Genomic DNA, 27,460 nt, shown 5'->3' with positions numbered 1-27,460 from the left:
AACTTTTTATGATTATATTTTCTGTTCATTTATTAATAAATGTTCTGTTCATGTAAGCCAAACTTGATTTTTTGTTCTTGCCCCTGAAGCTATCTATTCATATTTACACTGATATACTACGAATTACATCGTAGCTGCACATAATGTATTGCTCAGCAAACATTAGGTAGTATAATGATTTGATGTATTTTAGTCTCTTTGCCAAAAAAGATGTGGATAAAGTTTTACCATTATTAAGATTTTGATTTCAGGCAAATTATACACAGTTGTGAAAACAATTACACAATTGTAAAAGATAATCATTGGCTTTTAAACAAAAATAATGTATGTTAGTTTAAAGATTAGAGAGTCAAGAAAGCAAATGAATTTGCAATTTTCAAAATTACAATAAAATGAAATGGCAGAGACATAAATAAAGATTTAGGTGTTTTCTTTATTTAAAGTGTTTTTTATAGTTAATTCTTTAGTTTAGGTTAATCATTTGCAAAGACAGCTTTAAAAAAATTACAGTCAAGTATTTTGAGCATCCAGATAAGAAGTCATATATACTAGTACAAAAATTCTATTGGCAGCATTAACTTCAAATAAGATCAATGAATTTCTAAAATGCAGACTATATCTATTTGATATCATGTGTGTAAAACTATCTTAATGTATAATTTCTATGTAATCTTATTTTTCAGCTTGATTATTTGTTCTTTCAAAGTTTGGAAAAATGGCGTTATTCCAAACTTTAAACCTGTTATAGACGTTTGATATAGGATCTCCTTAACCTGATGCAAGCCAGTGAATGTAGCCAAAAGATTCGTTTTGAATCAGTGAATGCTGGAAAGTGAGAGGAAGGTGTAAATTTTAGTATTTAAAAGATAGTTTCAACTTTAAAATTAACAAGTCAATTATATTAATATAGAATATAAATAAATAAATAAATAAAAGTTAAATTTGAATTAAGATTAGTCTGGTGGGATGTAGCAATGAAACACATGGACAATCTTCCAAAAGGGAGATGCCCTCCAGGAGGATTTTCTATGGAAAACTTATAAAAAGTTGAAGTCTGATTGTTATTTTACATTTTGGGCATTATTTTTAGTTATTACTATTTTCTTTTCAGAGACATTTTATTGTGTTTTTAAGGATGGAAGGTCCCAAAACCCCCAAAATAAACTAAATTCAAAATTAAAAACAAACATTCACTTTCATACTTAACTGATACTGTAACGCTCAGAAGTATGTAAATAGGATAGTGCAGCGTTAGGGCTGTTTCACACTATGACCGACTGGGCCGACCGGTCCGACTCCTAGTCGTATTGCCATGGCAACAGCAGTCGGTCGACAAACTGGTCATTCCAGTCGGACAGATTTAAAAAGTTAAATATTTGTAGTCGCGTCGGAGCAGTCGGTGAGCTACAGCCAATGAGAGCTTCGAACCTATAACCAATCAGAGTTTAGATTTATCCGAAGTTAGAAAATGGCGGAAGGTAAAGTTTCTTGGAAGCTTTAATAAACGAAGTTAGAAAATATCCATGGCTTTATGATATTCGGCGAGCCGATTATAAAGGCGACATTGAAAAAAATAATTGGTTAGAGTAAAGCAAAAGGTATCCAGCTAAAAAAATAGTCTTAAACTTCATATTAACGAATAGACGTAGACATATCTAAATGTAATTTGATACGCTGAATCGATTGGTATTAAAAAAATATTACTTACGATCAACCGTTTAAAAGTTACGAACGATTTTTTATTTCCGTCTATTTGCTTCGTTTAAGAACAACTTTATTAAGAAATACGCAGGCACTCATCGATATTAACAAAACGAATTACTTTAATTCACCATAATACATTTCATTTACAAGAGAAAGCGACATTAAAAATGCTAAAATGGTGTCGTTAGCCCGCGAACACACGACAACCTTATAAAGACGGCCATGTTTTCTGTTTAAATTGAAAAACTTACCACGATTGGCTAGTGTTCTGATCTGTAAGACGCGTTCCGATTGGTCCTTACGAGTCGGCCACCGACATAATCGTACTCAGTGTGAATTCTTTTACTACTAGTCGGCCCGATTATAGGCTCGGGCGGGTCGGACCGGTCGGACCAGTCGGTGACAGTGTGAAACAGCCCTTACACTTTGTAAACCAGATAAAAGACCAGTTCAATGAAGGTGCATAGCTCCTGAAAGCAAACTTGAATGTACAAGTATTGAAGGCAATCTATTTCTGAACCAAATTGTCTGGCAGTATTTTGGTGACAGTTAAGCAATTAACTCTTGTTTTTTCAAATTTAATTTGAATTCAAAATATTGGTGGAGATGAAATTAGCTGTATGACCTGAGTTAGAAAAAAAGAAATTTTTATTATTGATTCTGTAAAACTACTGAACACTAGTAGTTGATTACACATTTGTGCCTGATCAATGGGCTGGCCATATGGAGTTTTCGGGGCTTTCTTTGTATTTTTAACACCTAAGTAAGTGCCAGTTTGTAGCATACTGCATGATCAAAATTAAATTCAATAAAGCAGTTACACAAAATTAGGGTTCAATCAAGTACCAACCCTGGACATTAGTCTTAGTGGGTTTAATCCTTGTGACTTCAAAAAAAAACATTGAATACAATGTGTATGTAAACAAAAAAATCCACAACAATATTTATTAAGTTTAACTATAATATATAAACAAGAATTCAAAGAGTTAATAATAGTGAATATTATTTATTTCAAATATTCAAAACAAGAAGAAGTCAAAATCAATTATGTACAAGAAAAAACCCCACTCATTCACTGATGGGTTTGAATTAAAACTTAATGTAAACAACAATAATACAAGAACCACATTCTCATATAACTTAAAAAATGCAGAGAGTTGAGTGAAATAAGGGTCCGTTTACAATTCAACAGCAGCATGATGCTATGACAGTGGAGTTCATGGAGTTCTACTACACTTGCTGTTCCCTACTCTGCTAAACATCAATAATGACTTTTGATCTATCATCATCATCGTTCATCTCTGATATTTGATGTCAATGATAAGAGCTGACCATCTCTGCACAGTAACTATAAACTGGATAATGTTCTATCTCCAGTGATGGCTAGGAACCTTGAAATTCCACACTGTCAAAGAACTATAAATCAGCCGTAAGACTAAGTTAAGTCACTTAGTCAAAAGCTTGTTCAGTAAAATTTCATTAATCACTAATGATTATATCATCTGATTACATAAATCCATTTTAATTGAAGCTAAATTACAAACTTTGGTCAAAATAATTCAATTTCTTTGCTTATTTCCTGTAAAATAAGCTATTTACACAAACATTGTAGATAAAACATCCACAAAATATTTTCTTGTGGATATTTTACCATTTGTTCTACTAATATAGCATTATCATTTGTTATATATTACAGATCAATTGTATAAATTTTTTGTAATTAGCTAGTCACAAAAAATAATGAGTAATAAATTGCATAAATTTCACATTATTATTAGATTTTTTAAAATAATACATTTCTAAAATATTATATTTTGAAAAATATTCCTACCTGATCAAAGAGTTGTTTTCCAGTGGTGCTAGGTTGGATGGTAAACTCCAACTCTGCATCCATTGTTGTAACTCTGACATTCACCTAATTAAAAAAAAAGTATTTTTATTATAAATACTAACTGATATACAGTACCTGGTAATGCTAGGGTTAAGAAAAAAATCAAACAGGTTCAAAAATTATATGCACATTTGTTACTTGGTCACTATAATATTAAACACTGTCAACAAATTAATATTGTTGTTCTTTCAATCTGCTCTTAAAATAAATTTTATTTTATTTTATTTATGCATCTTGCATAGATTTGTTTTATTGTATTCTACAGAAATATTCACAAAGGTTGAAAATTTCTCTCAAATTATGATGAAAGTAATTCTTATGGAAAATTCAGATGGCTGCTCTATGATACTTTTAGAGAGTGTTTTTCTTGCTCCTTCCTGTACAACTGATAAGAATAAAGCATTTGTTTGTATCACTTACCTACTGTGATTAGTTGATTACTCTCTTTTGGAATAATGGTGTCATTAATCTACTCCTGCTGTTCAGAAAGCAGGTAGCCAAATTCACCATTAGTAGAGCAATGTATAACAAAGCAATGTAAAGTGCTACATTTTAATAGGCAATGATTATATTTCAAAGAAACGTTGAAGGTAGATGGTAAATAATAGCAAGATTTTTAAACTTTCAAAATGTGTGTGCATTATTAGGTTTTATGTCAAAAGTAATAAATTACAGATATTTGGGTGAAAAGACACTAATTAGATGGCAACAACATGCTTAGCCAGTTTTAGCCATTGCACATAATTATTTAGATCACATGTACTTAATATTTAAATTGTTTTATTAATGGAATTTTAGAAATGATCATTTGCTAATCCAAAATAAAAGCAACTGATATAAAGTTAAATATGTTGTGGAGCTTTTGATGATGCACTGGCCTGTAGGCAATGACATAACTGTTTTTATTTTATCAAATGAATCTGTAATGATTTTTTGAAAAAAGTTTGTAAGCTTCTATGAATATTTTTTTATCATAAAATACAATAAATCAGGTTTGTAGGAAAATGTACAAATAGAAAGAAAGATTTCCCAAAACAGGCAAGTCCTCTACTTATGAACATTCGACTTACGAACTTTCGAAGTTACGAACAAAGCCGACAGATGGCGGGTTAAAGTGCAGTTGGTTATTTTTTATGTATAGTCAAGTTTATTTTTGAAGTTTTATGTTAAAACATTTACAGTACATACATATGTACATTCGTAGTTGTTTTAAATGAGTAATTTTAATAAATAATGTACTGTACATGTGATTGATTTGAATTTATACTTCCCTTTAACAATCTTAATTCAACATTATTCAAATAGCCTAAACATTACATAATTGTAAAAACAATGTTGTATTTGAGTTTTTGCACCAAACATAGTCTTTTCGAATTGTTACTGTTAGACATGTGGCTGTCACGTGTTTAAAGTTTTGTCATATGTTCTTCACGTGTTAGTTTTGTAACGTGTTCTTTGACAATTATATTGTGATGTACGGTGAAAGTGTTTATTTTCCTTTGTTCTACATGTCCTGGGAACTCTTGCCTCTGTCTTAATGACCAGTGGTGTGTGGTCAGTGTGTGGTTCTTCTCAGTGGAGTGAAGACGTACAGAAGTTAAGTCCGTCACCCGTCCGTTTTTCATCCTTGCTGGCTCAATCATCCAACTTCCGCTAACAGAAATTACTAACAGTTACAAACTTTTCGACTTGCGAACGACCGCTACGAACAGATGGAGTTCGTAAGTAAAGGACTTACTGTACAGTTGAAAGAAATGATGACAAAACTCAGCACTACAAATCCAAACACAAGATGTGTACAAAAGGCATCACACAGATACAATGCTGCCATAAACAAACAAAAGATAAATTTTGTTTCTGTAAGGCTTATACTGGTAAAATGATATTCAATACATATTTTAATGAATGAATGAGAAATGGTAATTTGTGTGTGCATCTAAATAAATGTTTTAAGTGTTTTTGTTTATATATATATATATATATATATATAATATATATAAAAAACAATTTTGATTGTGTCCTTTTTAATTATATATCCTGAAAACAATAGGTCCAAGATAAAAGCAATTATTTTCTTATCTACAATGGATAATGTATAACTCAAAAATAAATTGGAAATATTTTCCATTTTGCTGTAGATATTTAGCCAAGTTAAAAATATAATTTTGTAAGAGTAGTAGATTTTATTGCTATTTTGTTTAAAAATGTTTTCTATAGATGCAATTCTCTGACATAGTATCTGTTCAATAACCAAATGTATTGATTATATTTCGGTTTTAAAAGTTATACTGTCAAGTATGAAAATACATTTAACCTGTGATCATATGTAAAAGTGACAATTTTCTAGTATTTTTCACCAAACTGACTTAGTTTTGTTTCCACAATATTGTCATGCTACATGCTACAATGTGTGTAAAAATTTGTCAAATAACTTTTTATGCTTATCAGAGACCCTCCAAAACCATCTATAGAAAACTGCCATACCTATGCATATTGCATACAATTTTTCTTTGTCACATGATCACATGCATAAGACAGCTATTTTCTGCCCGACATTATCAAAAAATGATACCATGGAGGTCTTACATGATTGCCAGTAGTAGTAGTATTAGTCATTATAACAACATGGATGTTTGTTGGTTATTCATGACAGAGACATGCAGTCTGCAGGTCACTAAGACTTTAAATGCTTCTCTCCATAACATAGCTTGGGGCACTATAATCTTCAACAATTTAAATGTTTTCACAGGTTTACTTTGTTCCTGAAAAATATAGAAAAACATTTTCTGGTTCTTCTGAGTAGCATGTTAGTCCTCATGTCATTTAATTCTAGCTGAACTCATTTCACATTAGCCCATGCTATCAAAGTTTGAAAGGGTCCCTATGGGAATCTGGTCAAGGAAATGGCTGCAGAGAAAACATTACAAGATTTTTCTGAATTGACAAATCTGAGGAATTACATGCAGCATAATGTGTGTAAAAATTCAGAAAAACTGCCACCTTATGCATGTGATCCTGTAAAAGAAACTATATGTAATCCGAGGTTAAAATAAAAACTAGCTGCTACAAAAATGAAGTCAGCAGAACTCTCTCTCAGGACTGCATCATCATTGTAATCAAAAGGCTTTGCTTACAATGCTATTAATGCTAATGCAATGATTTATGAAGTGCTATAAGGAACTCATTTTACAATCAAAAGGCCAACACTATGGATATCAGAAAATCTTAGAGCACAAGGATAAGTAGTTTAATAAACATTTTTGGAAATTTTAAGTCCAAGTGTAATTTAATATAGGCATTTTTTTTATAACTTATGATCTCAGATTATCAACATTACTCTGCTATCTTCTTTAAAGAGTCTGAACATGTTTGAACAGTAATTGTCAGAGTTGTATATAAACTTTTTATTTTTATTATAATCTTTCAAGGTTTTTTTTTCATAATTTCTATTTTTAATTCTGTAATTAGGTCCTCCTACTTCAGTTTACAATTTGTAAATAGGTTCATGAGTGTGAAAATATAAAGAACAACTAAATTTTAGAGAAATAAACAATTTATATGTTAATCTTAATATTTTTGCCATCTTTCAGAAAATTTAATATTCTTTAAAAATAACTGTAACACCTCTACACACACAAACTTGAGTATAAAAGTACAATCAGAATTCATTAATAAGAAATCAACAAGCATTTATTCAAATAGTGCATAAAATGAATATAATCCAAATTTATTCAATAAATACAACAAAACAGAATCAGTACAGATAAATCTTTTTAAAACTATGTTTTATTCTATTAAGAAATAAAAGTACAAATAGCAAACAAAGATTTCTATTTATATATTAATTCCATTATAATTCCATTCCATTAAAAATAAAATGTAAAAATTTAGGAGAGAGAAACTGTTAAATAAGCACAGAAGCCAGTTATAATAACCAAAATTTATTAATTGGATAGGAACATTTCAGCAGGATTTTTATACATTTATTGAATAATATTAATAATTTGTCTTAATCTATAATTAATAAATGTCATTTAACAATTTTAAATACCAAAAGGTGATTTAAATAAACATTATTATTCCTGATCTGTAAGACCTAATTGCTGAATCCATAAATCCAGTATAATAAGTCCTGTTAATTGATATAGTACTAGTAGATGAGATAAGTTTAAACCAAAAGAACAATTTGAAATGTAATTATATACAAGAGAAAAAATAATTTAACTAAAGTTATTTGTGTAATTGTAATTGATCCAAACGATTTGAAAACATTAATTAATTTATATAGTATTTATGTAGTAGTATTTTGAAATGAAAAAAAGACAATCCAGCCTGAAAGATGGATCTTTGTCTAAGATGCCATTGCTAATTTGTAATTATCACTACATATACTTTAAAACTGTAAAATTAAATGATATAATCTGATAATTTTTCATATCAAAATTAAAGAGTTCAAAGATAAAAAGTTGCTAAATTTTGGATTAATAAAAAATATTGTATTGTAAACTGTTTTAAAAAAATGCAAAACAAAATTATAACAAAAACAATCATCAGTTTAAACTTTGTTATTTCATTTACAAATTAATTTTATTGCATTCAATTTAATAAGAAGCTAATCTTAGACGATCTGAAAAACACATTATTATTCCTACACAGTATAAAAGAACTGAATACAATACAACAATAGATGAGGCTGAATAGCGAAACCAGATAAATCAAGTTTCCTTAATGCATTTTTCAAAGAAGCAAGAAGAAAAAAGCTATAGCTTTTATTTTAATGTAATAAAAATATATAAATGAAATTAACTACATTTAATCAAAGGATATCAAAGTATTACAGTTGATTTTAATTTTGAATTATGTATAAATTTTAAGTAAGAAATAATAGTAAAGAAATAATAGTAATATTTGCAACTGATCTGCTTTATACACTTGCAGCTAATGATAAAAGAAGCCATAAGAATTTCCAAATCAGTCTATTCATTTAACTAAATTAAGAATGCTGACGTAAAATTATTTTATTTGCCAAAATTAAAACAGGTCATCATACTTCATTTTCTACACATTTAAAGTATCTTTAATTAATTAATGTATTTTCCTAATATGACTGGATAAGGTCAATTAAAAGTTTTCTAATAAAATATATAGAGAACATTATCCTATTAGTGTATGAGTGAATAATAACTGCAAATATTTTTGACAAAATCTGATTACATATTTAAAATTTCTTATTTTAAATATGTAATCAGATTTTCTTATTTTTACTTCTTCAAATTTAATATCAACAATATCAATTAACAAAAATGAATTCATATAAATTAAATGAAGACAATATAATAAATGGTATTCAAAAGAAAAGACTTTATAAAAAATATTATGACAAAAATAACCAATTTTTAGTTTAATCTTTGAAGTCAGAGGATTAATACTGCATTAATTGACATATGTCACAAAATATTTTCAGAATATATAATTGGCATGCTTAAAACAAAATTTACTGTTTCATATTTATTATTATAAATTAATTTTCTTCTATTTCTGTTAATTAAATGAAAATAAAATATATTATTGTATAAAATATAACTATAATCTATAGTCAAAGTAACTAAATTTCATCCAAGATATGTATGTATGAGCTGGATAAAATATATTAAATACTCTAAACTAAATTTTTATACTACCATAATTTATGAAAGATTCCTTATAAAATAATCCAAAATTTTACTTTTAAAATTCTAAATTATTTGACTATCTAAAATTTGTCATTAAAAAAATTCTATATATTAATTGAAAGGAGATTTCAGTTTGTTCAACTTAGTTTGAGTAAATGGCTGGGCTAAAAATATGATTCAGGTATCAAATTAAAGCTCTTACCTGGAGATGATGCCACTGAAGAAAGATTTGAGAAAGATTCAATGGTTCAGACATAGTAGAGTAAAATAAACACAATGTTAATGTAAAGGATTGCTTTTAACAGAGTAGGGACAAAAGCGATACGACCTTGTTAATTGGTCCCACCTGGTGTTGTATTTGTAAACAGTCGGGGAAACAAAGGGAGTACCGTCTTTGGTTATTGGACTTGTGTGTGGGCAGGCAACGTGCTTGCCACATGTTAGCTTACTAGAAAAAAATGTAAACAAGTGACGGACGTTACGGTAAGCTGTTTCGTCGGGAGAAGGGCCAATGTTTTGGAAAGCTTACGATGAAAAGAAGAATCCTGATTGGTTGGAAGTTGTTGTCCAAAAACTCTTTAAATAGTAAGATGGGAGAGAGAAAAAGGGAGAAGGGCATGACACTGAAAATACGGTAGTCTCAGGCACTTGGGCAGCCCGCTGAGTGTAGAGAGTGTGTTCTCCTCTGACAACGATCTCAGGGACGGGTAAGTGCGGAGACTGGACGGGCCGTATAGTTGAGCCAACTCCACTAATAGACTGAGGTTTTCCCAGAGTATAATAGTTCCCAAAGGTTAAGCTGACACGTGAGACACCACTTTTGTTGTCCTGTGTATGTTATGTTGTTAAACTTGTATATACTACATATCCTCTTTTGTAAATAAACTGTAAATATTCTCTGAATTGAGTGTGGAGGTGTGCTTTCACGAACCTGAATTAACTATCGGATCGTAACACATACGAAGCCCAACTCAACGAGACGGAGTTTGGGAAATAACATCACTAGATCTTCACGAGAACTTCACTGTTAAGTCTACAGAACAAATGTTTGGGTGCCATCTGGCATTTAGTTTTTTCAACTACTACTGCTTTTTTTTCCTTCTAATTTTTGACTTTTTGCATTATTTTTAATTTTATTTTATTTCTAAATTTATTAACCACTTCCCCTATATATTTAACAAAGTATTTATAACAATTTCATCATTGTAAAATATTGCTGACCATTATACAAGAGTTAATCTTCTGTTTGTTTTTTATTTTTTCTATTTTTTTTAATTATTCTCCTCATATAATCAATAAATTTACCTTAAAGAAAGCCTTAAATACATTACCTTAAAATAATCTTAATTAACATACTAATTACATTACAATTAACATATTTTTCAACCAAATTATTCTTAGTTTGCTATCATGTGAGTGCCAAAGTTCTTTGAATTTACATTTTGAATGCAAAAAACAAAGTAGTAGAATCAACTCATTTTAGCAACTGCTGTCATAATGGAAAAGCAAAGTTGTATTCTACCCATTCTCATGAAGTTCTTTAAATAAGATTAATAAAATTATGCAAATTGAAATTTCTATTTAGTAACATGGATCTGCCATCAAAAGGGATTCATTTGGATACATTTTACTTTTAATAATAAAGTAATTAAATAGTGTATAATACACAATTTGTAGTCAGTTGTAAGTAGTTGAGTTTTCTCCATGCATTCTGCATGGATAAAACTTGACTACTTGAGAATACCTAGTATTTTTCAGTTTCATTATTATAAACACTCCGATCAATAAATGTACACTTTAGTTACTAAGACTATTGTTTTTTTATCACCCTCCCTCATTCCAACCTTACCACTCCCCTACCTCCTCAAAAGCCAGAAGAATGCCAGGCGCACACAACTAGTTTTTTGTATTCATATATGTACATATATAAAATGTATTGAAGTAATCAGCTGAATTTTTATTACTACTTAAACAACTAAAGTCAGATTATATTCAAACTATAGTAAGGCTAACTAACTAACTTTACAGCTATAATGTAATCTGACTATTTGTTTGAGAAATTTAAAATGATTCAATATTTGCAATATTAATCCTGAACATAAATAATAAGTATTCAAAATTCAACCAAATGTTTTTGTTATCAAATTTTGTTTTACTCTAATGTGCAATGTCTTACAACTATATCATTATTAGTTTCTGGCATACTTCACATTTATACTTTTAGTGCTAAAAAAAAAACACTCATGAAAATCTAAGTTAAAAAAAATTAAAATTTCATAATTCAGATATTTTAAATATTGAAATTTCGCTACTTTCATTTACTTAATAATGTTCAACTTTGAATATCAAAGTCTTCACAAAGTAACTCAAATTACAAACTGAACATAAAAGTTATTCTTAAAAAAACCATTCTATATTCAAATTTTCATTTAGTGAAATATAAATCACTTCTCTCAATATAGGTAAAATTCAAGCATTAAGCAACTTAAATAGTTTATACAAAATAATTAACCTTAGAGAAAAAAAATATACAGAAGATGTTACATTACAAATTATATAATATATATGATACACTATTTAATTACTTTATTATTAAAAGTAAAACATATCCAAATGAATCCCTTTGATGGAAGATCCATATTACTAAATAGAAATTTCAATTTGCATAATTTTATTAATCTTATTTAAATTCATAACAATTAAAAATAAATATCAAAATTTTGAAATATATCATTTCTAGTTAATCTTAGAACAGAAACTAAGACTTGTTTATGTGTTCTTGGAATTTGGGGTGTATGGTAGAAGGTCCTATCTAGGAGCCCAAAAGTACCAGGTCTGGATATGTGAATATTTGAAGAGCCTTTTGGTTATTTTAAGAAACCATAAATATTTCTATTGTATAGATTGGTTTATAGTTAAAAGGTTAATTAATAATAATAAATTTTGACATGTTACAATGTAAAAAATTTTTATGTCATATATTAATCTGTGTACTTAAATTGACATGAATTAATGCTAATGATTCACATAAACGTTAATCTGTTGCTACATTCAAATTATAATTAAATTTGTTAATGTCAGAAAATTTGCAATTATTCACTCAAAGATTTTACATTTTGTTTTCCTTACTATAGTTTTAATTTTTTCTAATAAACTAAAAATTTGTATTAAAGATTAAATCTAATTCAAATTTAATTATTATTTAATAGAAAATAACAACTGTAAATTCATAATTCTGTACTATTATTCCAAAAAGAATTATATAATTATGAAAGGTAAATGACACATACATCAACCCAATACACTTGTTTTACCAATGTGGAATTATTAGGCTATATTAAAACTACTTAATAAGGAGAAACAAAGCAATTTGGCTAGAGATAGGCAATAATTGCCTTTGTACTTGATTATTAATTAGCCTTAATATAGCCTGATAAATAATCTGCCAAAACATTATCATAATGCAAAATGTAAAACTTGATATTTCAATGACTAAGAATTTTGTATTTGCATAATTACATTCATGTAACTTAAAATATATTATCAATTTTAGATCAAGTGAATTCATATTCTTATAATTATTATACCCTTTAATAAATTAAAAATATACAAAATAAAAAGTAAGGCTGAAGCTATATTTTAGGTAATCAAATTACACGAGTTATTTCACATGCATTTAATAAATTTAAAAATTTCTTTTTTTTTCTTTTTGTAAATTTATGATTTGTCTCTCTATTATTGAAAACTGTTATATTATAAATATCTCAATCATCTTCAAAAACAATGCTAAGTCATTCATACTAAAATCCTTGATCAATGATCACTGCAATCTTTTTATTTCAGATAACTGCAATTCAGTTACACATGATAAAACAGCTTTTTTCCTAAATGAAGAATCAATGGAAGTTAAAAGACCTTGATGAAACAAAACATAGGAAGTAAAATTACTGCTGAGCTATTGTATCACAATACAGCTTTGAGGAAAAAAAAATTTAAACAAAATGAACTATCATCAAAAAGAAAAAAAAAAAAAAATCAAATTTTCAAAATACTATTTAATTTTAAAATTATATTATAAAAAAAATATTTGAAATTTTACTTACTGGTTTAGGCATTTTGAAAAATTAAGGTTAACTTCTATGAAAAACTTGACAAATTCTGGTACTTCCTACTAGAAAAATATTAAATAATTAATGATAAAATAATCTTAATCTACAACTGTACTTTATTATTAACATCTAAAATAAATCTTATTTGATAAAAGTTTATCATTATATTAAATAGATAAAAGAAAAGTATTCTGAATATAGATTTATATGATAAATCCGGACAGTTTTCTGATGATATCCTTTATTACAGTATTTGGTTTTCCAAAAACCTGTTTGCTTTATAATATGAAAAACAAATGACTTATTAATAAAAGAAAAACTATTCACACATTTTAAAATAATGAATTCTTCCAAATTAGATAAAATAAAACTTAAATATTTAAAACAAATTTTGAAATCAAATTTGTTTATAAATTATGATTTACTAAAAGATATACTGATACATTTCTTTCATAACAAACTTATATAATATATATTGTATGACAAAGTAATTAAAGATCAATATCTCTCGTATTTTGAACTTTTAATTTTAAAACTTTAATTCATAAGTAATACTTATTAAATATCATTGATTTGCTTTATAAAAAGTTAAAGAATGTTTTAGACCAGGGGTGGGCAAACAAGAGTTCAGTGGGAGCCAAAACGTAGGTTTTGCAAAATGCATGAGAGCCGCAGTTCTGTACTGTCGTGGTGGATAGTATGGATTTTATTATATAATATAAAACAAATATTGAATTTTTTTAATAAACACATTTTCACAAAATTATAAAATTAAAATTGTAAAAATAATAATAAAAAACAGAAATTCACACTTTCAGCAAGAACCGCATTTGCCCATGTCTGTTTTAGACATAAAACACCCATTATAAAATGTGGTTAAATACCAATTTTAAGTTTGTTTTTATTAAAATTATCTGTATAAATAACAATTAAATTTAAACTACACACCAGTAGATATCATTTTTGATTAATTCGGATTAAAGAGACTACCACTTGATAAATTTAATAATGAATTTTGTTGTTGTTACATTCAAAATCTAGATAAAAGTTCATTGCATAAAACAATTCTTAAGTTTAACACTAGGATTACTTAAAATAGTATTACTATAAAATTAGAATTTTATACATGTTCTAATAAAAGCAAACTCACTAAATCTGGATATAAATATACAATCTATAAATACTACTCATTTATAATTAGATTATTATTGAAGAAGTTTCAAGAAAATTTCACAATAAAATACTTTAAAAAGTTTCATAGTTTTATTCCATAAAACTGAATGATATTTAAAATATTTTACTAAAAATTTATTTATTAAAAAGAAAAAGCATAAAAATATGGCTCTAAGACAGTTCTTAATAACTATTAAATGTATTATAAAATTTATAATTTAATAAATAAATAAAGCTATATAATATATGTGATAATTTAAGAAACAAAGAAACATTTATTTAAAAATTAATTTTTTAAAATGTGCCATATTTGTATAGCTTATCCAATTAATTACGACTATTAAATGAGATATTGAAAACAACATATATTGCAAAACAATTCAATAATGTTTTTAAAAACAATTTTGCTGATAAAGTTTAACTATACTACAATAATAAACATATTTTAAAATATCTAACCAAGGTTAAAAGTTAAAAATACTGAAATTATAGAAAAACTTAAAATACAGGTCAACCCAAAAAGATGTACTCACTCTTTGATAGTTGATCAATAATGTTTTTTTTTTTAATCTAGTAATAGGTTTTAAAGTAATGTATTTATTTATTTGTTTATTGATTTAACTTCTTAGGACTGTGTAAACACACAGTCCTGATTAGTTAAAATCAATAAACAAATAAATACGTTAATTTAAAACCTATTACTAAATTAAAAAAACATATTATTAGTCATCTATCAAAGAGTGAGTACATCTTTTTGGGACACCCTGTACTATATTCTCATTGTTATTTTAGTTCTGATATATGCATTCATCATATAGTACGTTAAGCGTACAAGCACTAATTTTTTTCTTCCTTTTTTTTGAAAATTCTACTGTAGCTGAATTTAGGGAAGTTACTATTAATGTGGTTTCTGTATATTAAAAAAGATTTTTAAAAAGTTATTCCACACTCAGATACTATTTTCATTTTTAAAAATCTAGCTTCAAATTGGTTATTAATATTAAGCTTTTAATTAGCAATTTAGAATTTTAATTTCAGATATTTCTTAAAAATTTCTTTTATGTACATTTTCTCATTTACATACAATCAAATCCTTCTTTAGCAATATTTAGTGGAATAAAAGTATTGTTTTAGAGAGATTTACTGTTATAATGAGAATTTTTTAAAGAAGTTTCCTCTTCCTCATTTAACACTGTTAGACGGCAGAGTTATTTCTACAAAGTTAGACAATGTTAAAACATAAAAACCATGTAATGTTGTTATTCTCCTCCTCTAGTACAAGATATTTCTACAGTTTGTGTTAAACATCAAAATCTAAAACAGTCAAAACCTAAATCTTCCCAGTTACTTTCTTGTTTAGTTTTTATATTAAAAATGACTTAACTAATTCTAAAATATAATTTACAGAGAATGATTTAAATATTTTAGTAAGTGCAAATTGCAACACTAAGATATCCCTGTACACTTTCTAAGAGAACTTTATGTTAAATGAATTTAAGCACTAAAATATAAAAAAAAAACCATGCTAAATCTGGCAAATCTGTTCTCATCTGTACTCAGGCCTACTGATCAAAATAAAAACTTAATTTACTGCATTATTATTGTAGAGGAAAAAATACTATATTTTACAAGCAGTAAAAAGAAAAGTATTGCTAAACAAAGGTTTATTGCAGTAGAGGATACTGTTCAATGGGAGAAGTTTTGTTAAGATAATACCAATTGTGTAGGGAACTATATCTTCATCAATATAATGATAAATCTCACTTTAATTACTGTACTATGATTTGATTGTGTTGTAATTTTCAATGTAATTTCTTTAATATGTATTTGATTTCATAATTTAAAGATAAAAATATTCAAATGAAATAATTTTATCATGTCAGCAATAAAGTAACTTTTATTTTTAAATTTATAACTCCATTATCATATAATCCATTAAGTTTTACTCATTTTTTTTTTATTCATACAATTTTTAATTCATACATATATAATATTAAAACACTTAAATTATAATGATCTAAAAAAATGCATTTTAATATTTAGATCGTAACAATCTAATAACATTTGAATGTTTAATAAAATTAAACATTCAAATGTTATTAGAAATATAGTCATCAAAAATTTTTTTTTATAGATATTTAAAAAATGAGTATGCAGAAAAACAAAGAAAGAAAATATTTAAGTTTAAAAATTAAAGGTAAAATTTTCAACACACTTGTTTAATTATAATAAAGATTTAAACATAAAAATAATATATAATTAATTTTATTTCAGCATAAGAAAAATACTTTATGAAGATATACTGAAATTATAGTTAAATATACTATTGAAGTAACAAAAATTCCTAACTATAAAATAATTTAACAGCTTTATAGTCTGTATATATGTACACATACTAGGGAAACTGTCCCCCCCCCCACAGACTTTGCTCACTCACTTGTACAAAAATTTTATGATGATTCATTGATTCCCAATTCTATTTCCCTCATGATTGAAAAGTGTGTTGTGTTATATCTGAGCTGAAAATTGTTACATTATTTTGTGTGTGTGTGTGTGTGTGTATGCACATGTACATAAACCATTCAAAAATTGTTCAATATTTATTTATAGGTATTGCAAATTTTCTTTTTACTGATAATTTTTAAATTTGGACTTCAAATATAAAATTTAGTGCACTGGTGACTGTTTAGTTGCCAACTCATTGATGAATCGACAACTAAATCTTTAGTGCTCTATGACCAGTTGAATTCCCTGTTTTCTATTTTAAAAAGCAAAAGTTTCATTGCCAAAAAAAATAGAATAACCTGTAATTTAGCTGCCACAATTAAGAAGTGCCAGTGCAATTGCTCACATACAAATAAATGTATTCCGTTCTGTTAATTAAAACTGCTATTGTGTTCTAGACATTACAGGTTAAGAAAAATTCTCAAACTGTCTGGCATAGTGCCATAATATGACATTTCAAAAATTTTAAATTACTTCTTCATAATGTTTTACAAGATGTAAGGGACAAACTACTAAGGGGTTAAAACCTTTTAAAATTGATTATAGAGTTATTCATTGTTATAATAAACAAACACACATAATGTAGTTAAAATATATATTCACAAGAAAAATTATATATGCATAACATTTGGTTTTCATCTAAAATGGAATTTTCTTTAAATCAAAAATGTATCTATGATTGTCCAATATTTAGTTCAAATTATCTTAACTTACAAATACAGGACAATCTTAACTTACAAATAAAGGTAATCATCATGCCACTTTTAAATGCAAATTAAGAATTAATGCTAATTTTCATTTACATAAGAAAAGCAATTATTTTAACCTGCTGCTACTTTAAGGAACAACCATACTGTTTTATTTAATTCACAAAAAATATAGACCAAAAGAATTAGGTTGTGGCAAGTAATATGGCAATCCAATGTTTATAACTTTAATCCACAATTTTTTCTGTGGAAATTTGTGCCACAAATTTAATTACAGGTTCAAGTGTGCTATGATATAAAGGTTGAAAAACACTACTCTAGAGCAGCAGTCGGCAACCGGTGATCCATGGACCATTGATGGTCCGCAAAAAAATTTGGGTGGTCCGTGGAGAAATTTAGACATTGATCAATTGAAGGTTACACAAAATTTTATGAAAAAAATGCAAAATGCTTAGTTGCTTTTTTTCACTCATTGGGGTTTTTTTATTTGAATCTAAAACCAAATACAAAGTGACTGTTATCAATAATAATGAACAATATTGTGGGTGCAATTATCGTCGTTCGTGAAAAAGCACTACGAATCCATAAATTTATTTCAAAACAAGCAGTAATGAACTTTAGACTTGCATTAATTTGTTATAATTAAACAAATGAGTTTCATATTAATATAGCAAAATTGAACTTTTATGATCATTAAAGTTAGGGAAAATTTTTAAAAACTCACGCCAAAACTTGTATAATGTCTTGATAACGAGCACCAAGTTCAGCATTAATACAATATTTCTTATATCGCAAGTACTTTCGACGAGCATAAATTCAGTAAATTTTCGTCCGATGGAGAATTATTTTTTAATAGAAATAAAGATGAATCTGCCCAAAAGGGATCACCATTTATTTTCTGTGTTCCGAAACAATACACTGGATGGATGCAGGCAAGACATTTGAACGTCACCAGTTTCTTTTTTATAAATTGTTTATAATTTTAATTGGAAATGTTGTGTGTTTTTACAAGGACTTTTCAGTAACTTCCGGCAACATGTAAAGAAAGGTCTGCCGCCGAAAAGTGTATTGTCTCGGAACACAAAAAATAAATGGTGATCCCTTTTGGGCAGGTTCGTCTTTTTTTTTTTTTTTAAATAGAAATAAAGAGTGTAAATTCATCATCTTCAGGTTAAAAAAAAAAAAAAAAATAATATAAAGAAAAGAACATGCAGAGTGTTCCAAGGAAAACAGAAAAATTCTTAAAGATTTTTGAATCAAACATCCGGTAGAACCGTAACGTGCAACAAGCTTTAGAGAATGTTCGAAAACTCTTAAACGCATGCAGCGGGCAGCGCATGTGTTGAATTGCAACCATGCTAATTGTACGACATTTGGCACATTTTGTTGTTTAAACGCTGATATAAGGCTACCCATATCTTGGGCAAGTCGAGGGTGGGGACATTGCAGGCATCTGTGATCGTTGTGAGAAGTGCTTCCCAAATAAATACAATCCTTCTGCTACTACAGTGCTTGAGCAATGCTGTTTTTGACCACAATGGGTTGTAGCCTTGCTATAGAACTTTTTTGGCAAGCTCTGTGATTTTTCTTCCTTTGGTTACTTCTTCCTGATGCTCTGCGATGCAACAAGTGAGCATTCTTGTTGTTGCCCTTATATATATTTCAATTGCTCCCATTACCGGATGTTCTAGTTGTATTGCATACACTCCCAATTTTTCTAAGGTAGATACTTTATCTTGATCATTGCATATGCTCCTGCATAGACTTGGTAGGGAAGTTAGAAGAAGAACAAAGTTATGCTGCCAGAAAATACAGCTAATGTGTATGGAGGGTGGTCTAGATATGGCAATGCTGATTGTACTATAGATATATCTTTCTTGCTATGTAGCATGGTAAATGGGAAAAGGGAATCTTTTACCCTATGTAGCATGTGTGTAAATTTGGCACTTGTGAAACCAGCATGACACACTGCTGTTCTAATGATTTCCAATTCAACCTCTTATCATCGCAAGTTCTGTTAGATCTTCAATGATGGAAGCAGTAGTGCCCTTCTGACGAGAGTTGTTATGGTGGCATTGATATACTGCAACGGTTGGAAAGCATTGGCTGGGATGATATAAGGTATCATGTTGGATTTATGATGCACTGCAAACTAAGACCCTTCAAGCGACTTCCGTATCCACAAATCTAAGAACATTATAGATTGATCCTGCTCCTTCTCCCAGATGAAATTGATGGTGGTGTATATGCTTGAAAGTTGCTGCTTAAATTTGATGAGCTCCTCTTTTGTAATTTCCCATATTATTAGGATATCATCAACATAGCGTAAATATAGTGACGAATAGCAGATAGCAAGTGGGGCATTAAAGTTTTCTGTTCTATTTCTCTCATGACGAGCTCGGCCAAAACTGCGGGGAGAGGGGAGCCCGTGGGAACCCCCTTGCTTCTGCAAGTAGACTTTCTTGTTAAAACAGAAATAGTTGTTTTTGGTGATGAGGGTTAGTGCTTCATGAATATCTAGCACCTGTTAAACAGTAAATCCCTTTCTGAGGAGCATAGCGTTGGCTAGCATTACGGCTTCAAATATAGGCACAGAAGGGTATAAGGTTATCACGTCCAATTTGTAGAAAGTGTAGGTACAGCCGTATGTTCTACTCATGTTGGAATCAATGATGGTCTTGGAATCTATGGAAAAAGGGGTAACATATGGTAAATCTGGAAGCAGCACTCATAGAAACTTTGCTAGGGCTTTCTCCAGGTAGTAAGTTGGGTGCAAGCTTTTGTTTACCAGTGGACGTAATGGCCAGTTTTTTAAATGCATTTTTGGCTGAAAGAACAGCCTAGGGCAAGCGACGTTGGAGGGAAGATTGAGGCATCCTGTTAGTGTCGAGGCTACTCCTGGTAGTGCTAGGACTTTTTTTGCCTTTCGCAGTACTGCTGGTGTTGCGTCATCATTTAACATCGCAGAGTGTGGATGTGATAGGAATTCATTGGCTCTAGGGATAAAGTCATTCTCCCTACACAAAACAAATCTTTTGTCCTGGTCCAAGACTAAAAGCCTCAGGTCATTCCTGGCAAGGAATTGCATTACTGCATGGTAGTTTTTGTGACTTTTTGGTGCACCAGAAGTTTGCTTTGTCGTCACAAGTTTTGTGATGATTTCTAACTCCATTTGCTGATATGTGGGTGCAGTCTGGCATGACAAAACCATCTCTTCTTTAAAATTTATGCACGAGCTGGTGATGGAGGATTTAAAGATGTGCATAGCCTCCAACCATTTGAGGTGTTCAATGGGAGGTGCATCTTGGAGGAATTTGCCTGGGTGAAGTCTGCTACTATGTTCGGATCGGTTACGTAAGTAGCGAGGGCTGTGGAGGTTCTCCCGTGACAAATATCCACTTGATGTTCTTGTACTCTGACATCCATGGATCGTTTAGTAGAGCCTTTATATATCAGACCCCTATCGCACCTATTATCCCTTAAAGGGATACTATAGATTCTTGTCATTGGCCTGGCAAGAGTCAATTCACAGCACACTCTAGTCACCCATTATACACGGACAGGCTGGCTTGTCATGCGTGTGCGACGTGGTATTTTGTAAATCCTTTCGAACCTATGATCGAACTGATATTTAAACGACATGCAAATCGAACTGATATTTAATAGCAATTGAACATCCATCTAGAAATGGTTTGGAACCTGATGCAGAGCCCAGAAGGGGTTCGAAAATGTTCGTTTGTTGATATTTATGCATTATCACACCGTAAAAGATTCTGTGTACGTAATTTTTTGAAGTAATTTCAGTGTGGTGAGTAGTGAGTTATTTAATCATTAGTTTTTGACTTCAAAAACAATAAAATGCTAAACTTACAGCAGGACAAGTTTTTTCCTTTTAAATTTAAAACATTTCATATATAAAGTATTCCTATTTATAATTTTTGCCATATCCAGTCTGAAATATAATTTATATCATTAATTGGATTAAAAAGATAAGACCTGTAGTTGAAACAGGGACAGGCTGGCCTTGTTGGTAAAAATTTTCAGCCCACATTTTCTATTTTCAAATTAAGCATTATTTATAATCATATTCAGTTCTGAACATAACTCATCTTTATTTGCAAAATACTAGTCATCAAAGCTTTGGAATTCATATATTGATTGTTTCCAAGTGCTTTTAATTAAACAAAACAGGTTTATTGAAATAAGTGTATAAAAATAACTTTATTCTTAAAAATTGGGAATGTTTTAAGAATAAAGTTCATTTTAATTAGTTGACAGTGTGGCTCATCAAGGTAAATAAATTACTCATATTTCATACTGTAAGCAGTTGAAATAAAGGTAAACTTAAAAATTTCTGGTCTTTTCAGACAGTACTGCTCACTTAAATTCTTCTTAGACTTTGTTCTTAACTATAATCAACAAAGACACATCATTTAAGACAACAAAACTTCAGAACCATTATCAGTACATATAGCTTTGTTTACTTTCTGCATTAAAACACATTACAATCACATCTACAAAGACAGAGGTTTATTTTAATATAGCTTTGTTTAACTGCAATTTATAAAATACATATTAATAGAATTTCTGTGAGGTCTTAAGAACACACAAAATATCATAATAGAAACACTGAATAAACTACTGAATATCAAAGATTGACAAGCTTTTAAAAGGTAATAAATTTATTAAAAAAACAAAGCAGACATTTTTCACAAAGATCTTTTAATAATATTAAAATTATCATTTCAGACATTTACAATAGAAAAAGAAATAGTCAGAAAGTAACTATCATTTTTAGCAAAAGATGGCAGCCTAATTGCCTAGCATTTAATTAAGATCCAAATTTGAGACGAGATGATGGGATCCAATATGGCGTACAGGTTTTGGCGCGACTTTCGAATTGTCAGAAGATTCGAGTGCTAGACTTGTGCTTTTTGGTTTCTCTCATATTTTGGTTTTTGGGAGTGTAAAGTTTTTTGGTGGCTTTTCGACTGTTCGGTTTTTGCTCATTCCCAGGCAGAGATTACTTCCTGGTGGCTGGTGCCCCGAGTGGCTACTTCAGCATCGAAAAAGGATTTCCGGAATTAAAGTATTTCCCAGCTTTCTCCCAGGTAGGAGCGCGATTCACGGGCCTATCCGGTGTGGACTGCTCCATGGCTTCGGAGGCGTCCTCGCCCCCGCGCATTCGCCCCCGGTCCCCGGAGTCGGGCCCGGGGGGCCCCGATCCCTCGGGACTGCGGTATTTGGCTCCTTTCGCGGAGGCGGATAAACTCCGCTCTATTCGGCCGTCCCTCCCATCGGACTTCTTGTTCACGATCTTCCTGGAGGGCCAGGGCCCCCTTCGTCGTTTACGTCCGGCCGAGCTACACGCCGCACTCCGGACGCGATTCCCACGCCCGGAGCTCATCGAGGACGTTCGTTATTCCAGAAGTGGGCTTCTTCTGTTGAAAACAAGGGACTTCTCCACCGCCCAAACGGCTCTCGCCCTGACGTCTCTTGGGGATTTGTCGGTGTGGGGCAGGTTGGCCCCGGAATGCTCCCAAACGGCGTATCTCTTGAGAGGAGTGGATGTCTCGCTAACCGCGTCCGAGATTTACGAAATGCTCACGGAGGCCATGTTGCCTGTTGTCGAGGTGCGCCGCTTCACGCGGAAACTCAACGACCGGGCAGAGGTGACCCCTAGTACGACGGTTTACTTCTCCATTGCCAGTGCGGACCCGATCGAGTCGGTGAAACTGTACTATCAACGGTTTCGCTGCGAGCGCTTCTATCCTAAGCCCAGATTCTGTGGGCGCTGCCTTACTTTCGGCCACGCTCCGGCTTCTTGCCGTGGGCGCCGTCGTTGCCTAAACTGCGGGGAGGACCACGACTCCACGGGGTGCTCGCGCCCGGCGGAGAAGTGCGTTCGCTGCAGGGGCCCTCACCGAGCGGACTCGCCCAACTGCCCGGCATACCTCTCGGAAGCGCGGCTACTCAAATTGAGTGTTATCCACCGCTGTTCGCATGCGGAGGCTAAGCGTCTCCGGCCGTCGGAGCAATCATCCTATGCCCAGGTGGCGGCAAAGCCTAAACCTCTCCAGGTTCCGGAGGCCAAGAGTGGTCCCAGCGGTAGGGTAGAGTCTACCCATCAGGCCGACTCAGCACGGGGCCCGGACCACCAATCCTTGACCCGGCGAATCGCCCGGCTGGAAGCGGCTATTGACTCGCTACGGACAGAACTCCGACAAATTAGATCTGAATTTCGGTCTACCCCTCCCACCAGGGAATCGGAACTCCTTCTCCCCGAAAACATCTCGTCGCAACCCCAACAATTACCTACCTCCCAGGCTCAAAAACGTCCGCCGCAGCGGGAGGAACGCCCTACGCTCTCTGGCCCGCCTAGAAAGAAAAAAGGAAATAAACAGAGGAAGGCGGCCCCAAAGGCTACTTCCGACTCAGACGGTCCAGCATCGGACATGGACCTTTCCTTCCCGCCTGGTCCAACCCGGACAGTATCGTTGGAAGACTTTGGCTCTGCCAACCCGGCGGAAAAGGTAAAACTTCGCCACCGTCAGTCAGCGCAATCGGCACATAATGCCTAGTCCGGCCCAATTCAACTCGGCCCTTCGCATCGTTCACTGGAACGCCCAAGGCTTACGCGCTAAAAAGGACCTTCTTTTGGCGGAACCATGGCTCCGCGGGGTAGACGTCCTTTTAATCCAGGAGACTTGGCTTGTCCCGTCAGCCTCCTTCTCCCTCCCTGGGTTCACCATTTTCCGGTGTGACCGTCCCAATTCCCGCGGCGGCGGTCTTTTAGCGGCGGTGGCTACGGCCATTCCCGCGCGCCTCCTTCCGGCCGCCCCAGGAATCGCGGGCCTGGAGACCCAGGAGCTCAGGATCTTTCTCCCGGGGGGCCCTTTTTCCCTCGTGAACGTCTACGCCCCTCAAGGTGTTCAGCCGGATATGGATCTTGACGCTTTGCTTCGGGACGGTTTTCGCCCTCGGATCATCTGCGGCGATTGGAACGCGCATCATCCTTACTGGGATGATGGCTGCACCCACCCCGACACGGCGGGACGCGCACTCTTCGATTGGTTTTCCACAGCAGACCTTTGTTGCCTGAACTCGGGGGTTCCTACCCGGTTCAGTGCCTCTAGCGCTTCAGCCCTCGACTTATCATTTTGCTCTCCGGACTTGCTCGGCTCGACTACTTGGAACGTCCTCTCAGACACTCTATCAAGCGATCATGCCCCAGTCTCCCTTTCCATTACTGCTCTAGCACCCCGGCAGGGGCCTCGGGTACGCTTTCGCTGTAGTACTGACTGGTCCGACTTCCCCACCCGGTTCGAGAACTCCATCTCTTCACTGGCCCACCGCCCCCCTTCGTACTCCCAGTTCGCCGGCCTGCTTCGGCAGGCGGTAGAGGACTGTTCGGTGTGGCGCGCCCCTCCTCCCCCTGGGTCCCCACCTTGGTGGACTCCGGCTTGTAGCCTCCTTCGGGCTAAGAAACGAAGGGCCTTTCGTAAAGCCCGCCAATCTGCCTCCTTGGCTCTTTGGACTCGCTACAAACGACTCAGCGCCCTTCTCCGCCGGCAATCCCGACAAGCGCGTCGGGAGTGGTGGGGCCGTCTCTGCTCCTCCCCTCCTTCTCCGTCCACGATCTATAGGATTTTTCGCCGCCTCCGCACGCCCGCGGACGCGCCAACGTCTCACCTCATTCTGCGTACGACGGAAGATATCACTTCGCCAGCCCAGCAAGCCGAGGCGCTGGCCGCCTATTTTGGTCGGAACCGCCCTTCGGGCGCTTTCGCCCCAATCACAGCGAACCACAACGATCAGCTAACCCTAGAGGACGGCCCGTTCCGTCCAGCGGAGTTGCTTCGGGCCCTTCGGGGCCTTCGCCCAACCACTCCGGGCCCGGACCGCATCCAGGCCCAGGCCATTCGTGCACTCCCTCCGTCGGGCCTTGCAGCCCTCCTGGCCGCCTTGAACAGAGCATGGTTGGCGGGGACATGCCCCCAGGAGTGGAAGTTAGCCCATATTATTCCTATTCGTAAACCGGGTCGCCCGGCGACTAATTGCGCCTCCTACCGGCCAATTTCTCTCACTTCCCACATGGCCAAACTATTCGAACGAATGGTTCTGCACCGTTTCCATATTTCTGCGGCTAATTCCACCTTCTTCCACCCACACCACTTTGGGTTCCTGCCCTATCGGGGCGCCGAGGAAGCTTTGCTCCTCCTTCACCATCAGGTCGCAGTGGCTCGGGCCCAACGGAAGTGGGTCTTTTTGTTGGCTCTCGACTTGGAGGGGGCCTACGACTCGGTCAACCAGCAGGGCCTCCTGGCCAAGATCCGGACTTATGGCATTGGGGGCAGGTTTCTTTCTTGGCTTAGATCGTTTCTGCTAGACCGCCAATTCCAGGTTCGCTGGCGTGGAATCCTCTCCCATCCCCACCCGTTCCGGCAAGGCATCCCTCAGGGGAGTGTACTGGCCCCCCTCCTGTTTACCTTATATATGGCCGATCTCTGGAGGGCTATTCCACCGGATGTTTCGGTGATAGTATATGCCGATGACATCTTTCTTCTCTCAGCTAGCTCGAGCCCTACCAAGGCCCACGCCCGCGCCCAACAAGCTCTAGACCACTTGGAACATTGGGCGTCGGGGTGGAGCATGTCCTTTTCTGCAACCAAGAGCGCATCCATCGATTTTTCGGCCAAAACCAATCGCTCACCTTTATCTTTCACCCTCAGTTCGGGGACCATCCCCCAGCAAAGGGTAGTCCGAGTCTTGGGCCTCCAACTCTCACATACTTTCACTTGGGACAACCATGCCCAATTTCTCCGGACCAAACTAACGCGGTCCTGCTCCTACTTAAAATACTTTGCCTCCCGCCGAAATGGGGCTCGGACCGCCGACCTCTTGCACCTTGTCTACTCGGTGCTTCGCCCAATGGCGGAATTTGGCGCCCCGCTCCTGGAGGGGGCTCCGCCCTCCAGCATTAGCCGTATGGAGCGCCCTTTACACGAGGCCCTTCGTACCGCGCTGGGGGTCCCCAAATCGACTCCCCTGATCTCTCTCTATACGGAATCCGGGTATATCCCGCTTCAGCTTCGTCTTCGCCACAGAGCGATAATGCATGCGGTAACACACTTATCTCGGGGTCCATCAAGCCCTCTGTTCCACCTTTTCCAGGCGGCTCCCAGTCTGGCCTCTCACCATTGGCGCCGCTTTCAGTCTCCTTACGTCGCCCGGGTCTTTACCCATTTCGCTAAGGAGAGTCTCCCGGTCGCCAGCCTTTACCGCCAGAATTTCCTCCCTCCGTGTGCAGATCAGATCCGGCCCAAGGTCCACCTCAATGAGTGGTCCGTAGCGGGTGCGGATCACGCCGAGGGCTTGAAAAGCCTTTACTCTGAGCTCCACGCTAAACTTTGGTACGACAGGTTCTGCATCGGTACTGATGCATCGAAAACTACTCTCAGGACGCAGATCGGCATCGTCATTCCTAGCGAGGGTATCCGGGAGACTTGGCGTCTCCACGACGCCTGCAGCGTTTTCACGGCAGAGGCTATCGGGATTCAGCGAGCGCTGATGATCGCCTCTCAATATAATCGTCCGACCGTAATTTTTTCAGACAGCCGCTCTGTCCTGCAGGCAATCACGAACGTCTCTTTCTCATCGACGGCCATTATCTCAGACATTGCATCTATTGTCAGCAGG

General features: G+C 34.0%; 1 protein-coding gene across 5 annotated transcripts in view; it reads right to left on the bottom strand.

The window, feature by feature from the left end:
• Positions 1–27,460, bottom strand: part of LOC136988894 (moesin/ezrin/radixin homolog 1-like) — a 67,662-nt gene that overhangs the window by 27,231 nt on the left and 12,971 nt on the right. For 4 of the 5 annotated variants that reach the window (XM_067286906.1, XM_067286923.1, XM_067286928.1 and 1 more), the window contains exons 2-3: positions 13,371–13,435; positions 3,536–3,619 (exon numbers count right to left, since the gene is read on the bottom strand). In XM_067286906.1, the coding sequence (XP_067143007.1) occupies positions 3,536–3,619; positions 13,371–13,382 (96 nt within the window). In that variant the 5' untranslated portion in view covers positions 13,383–13,435. Of the gene's footprint in view, positions 1–3,535; positions 3,620–13,370; positions 13,439–27,460 lie in introns of all 5 variants that reach the window. The other variant, XM_067286914.1, reaches the window with a different exon arrangement.

This window comes from Centruroides vittatus, unplaced genomic scaffold, assembly GCF_030686945.1.
Source record: "Centruroides vittatus isolate TY-2023 unplaced genomic scaffold, ASM3068694v2 contig_1276, whole genome shotgun sequence".
Classification (NCBI taxonomy): domain Eukaryota; kingdom Metazoa; phylum Arthropoda; class Arachnida; order Scorpiones; family Buthidae; genus Centruroides; species Centruroides vittatus.
This window is presented reverse-complemented; position numbering and strand designations above follow the sequence as displayed.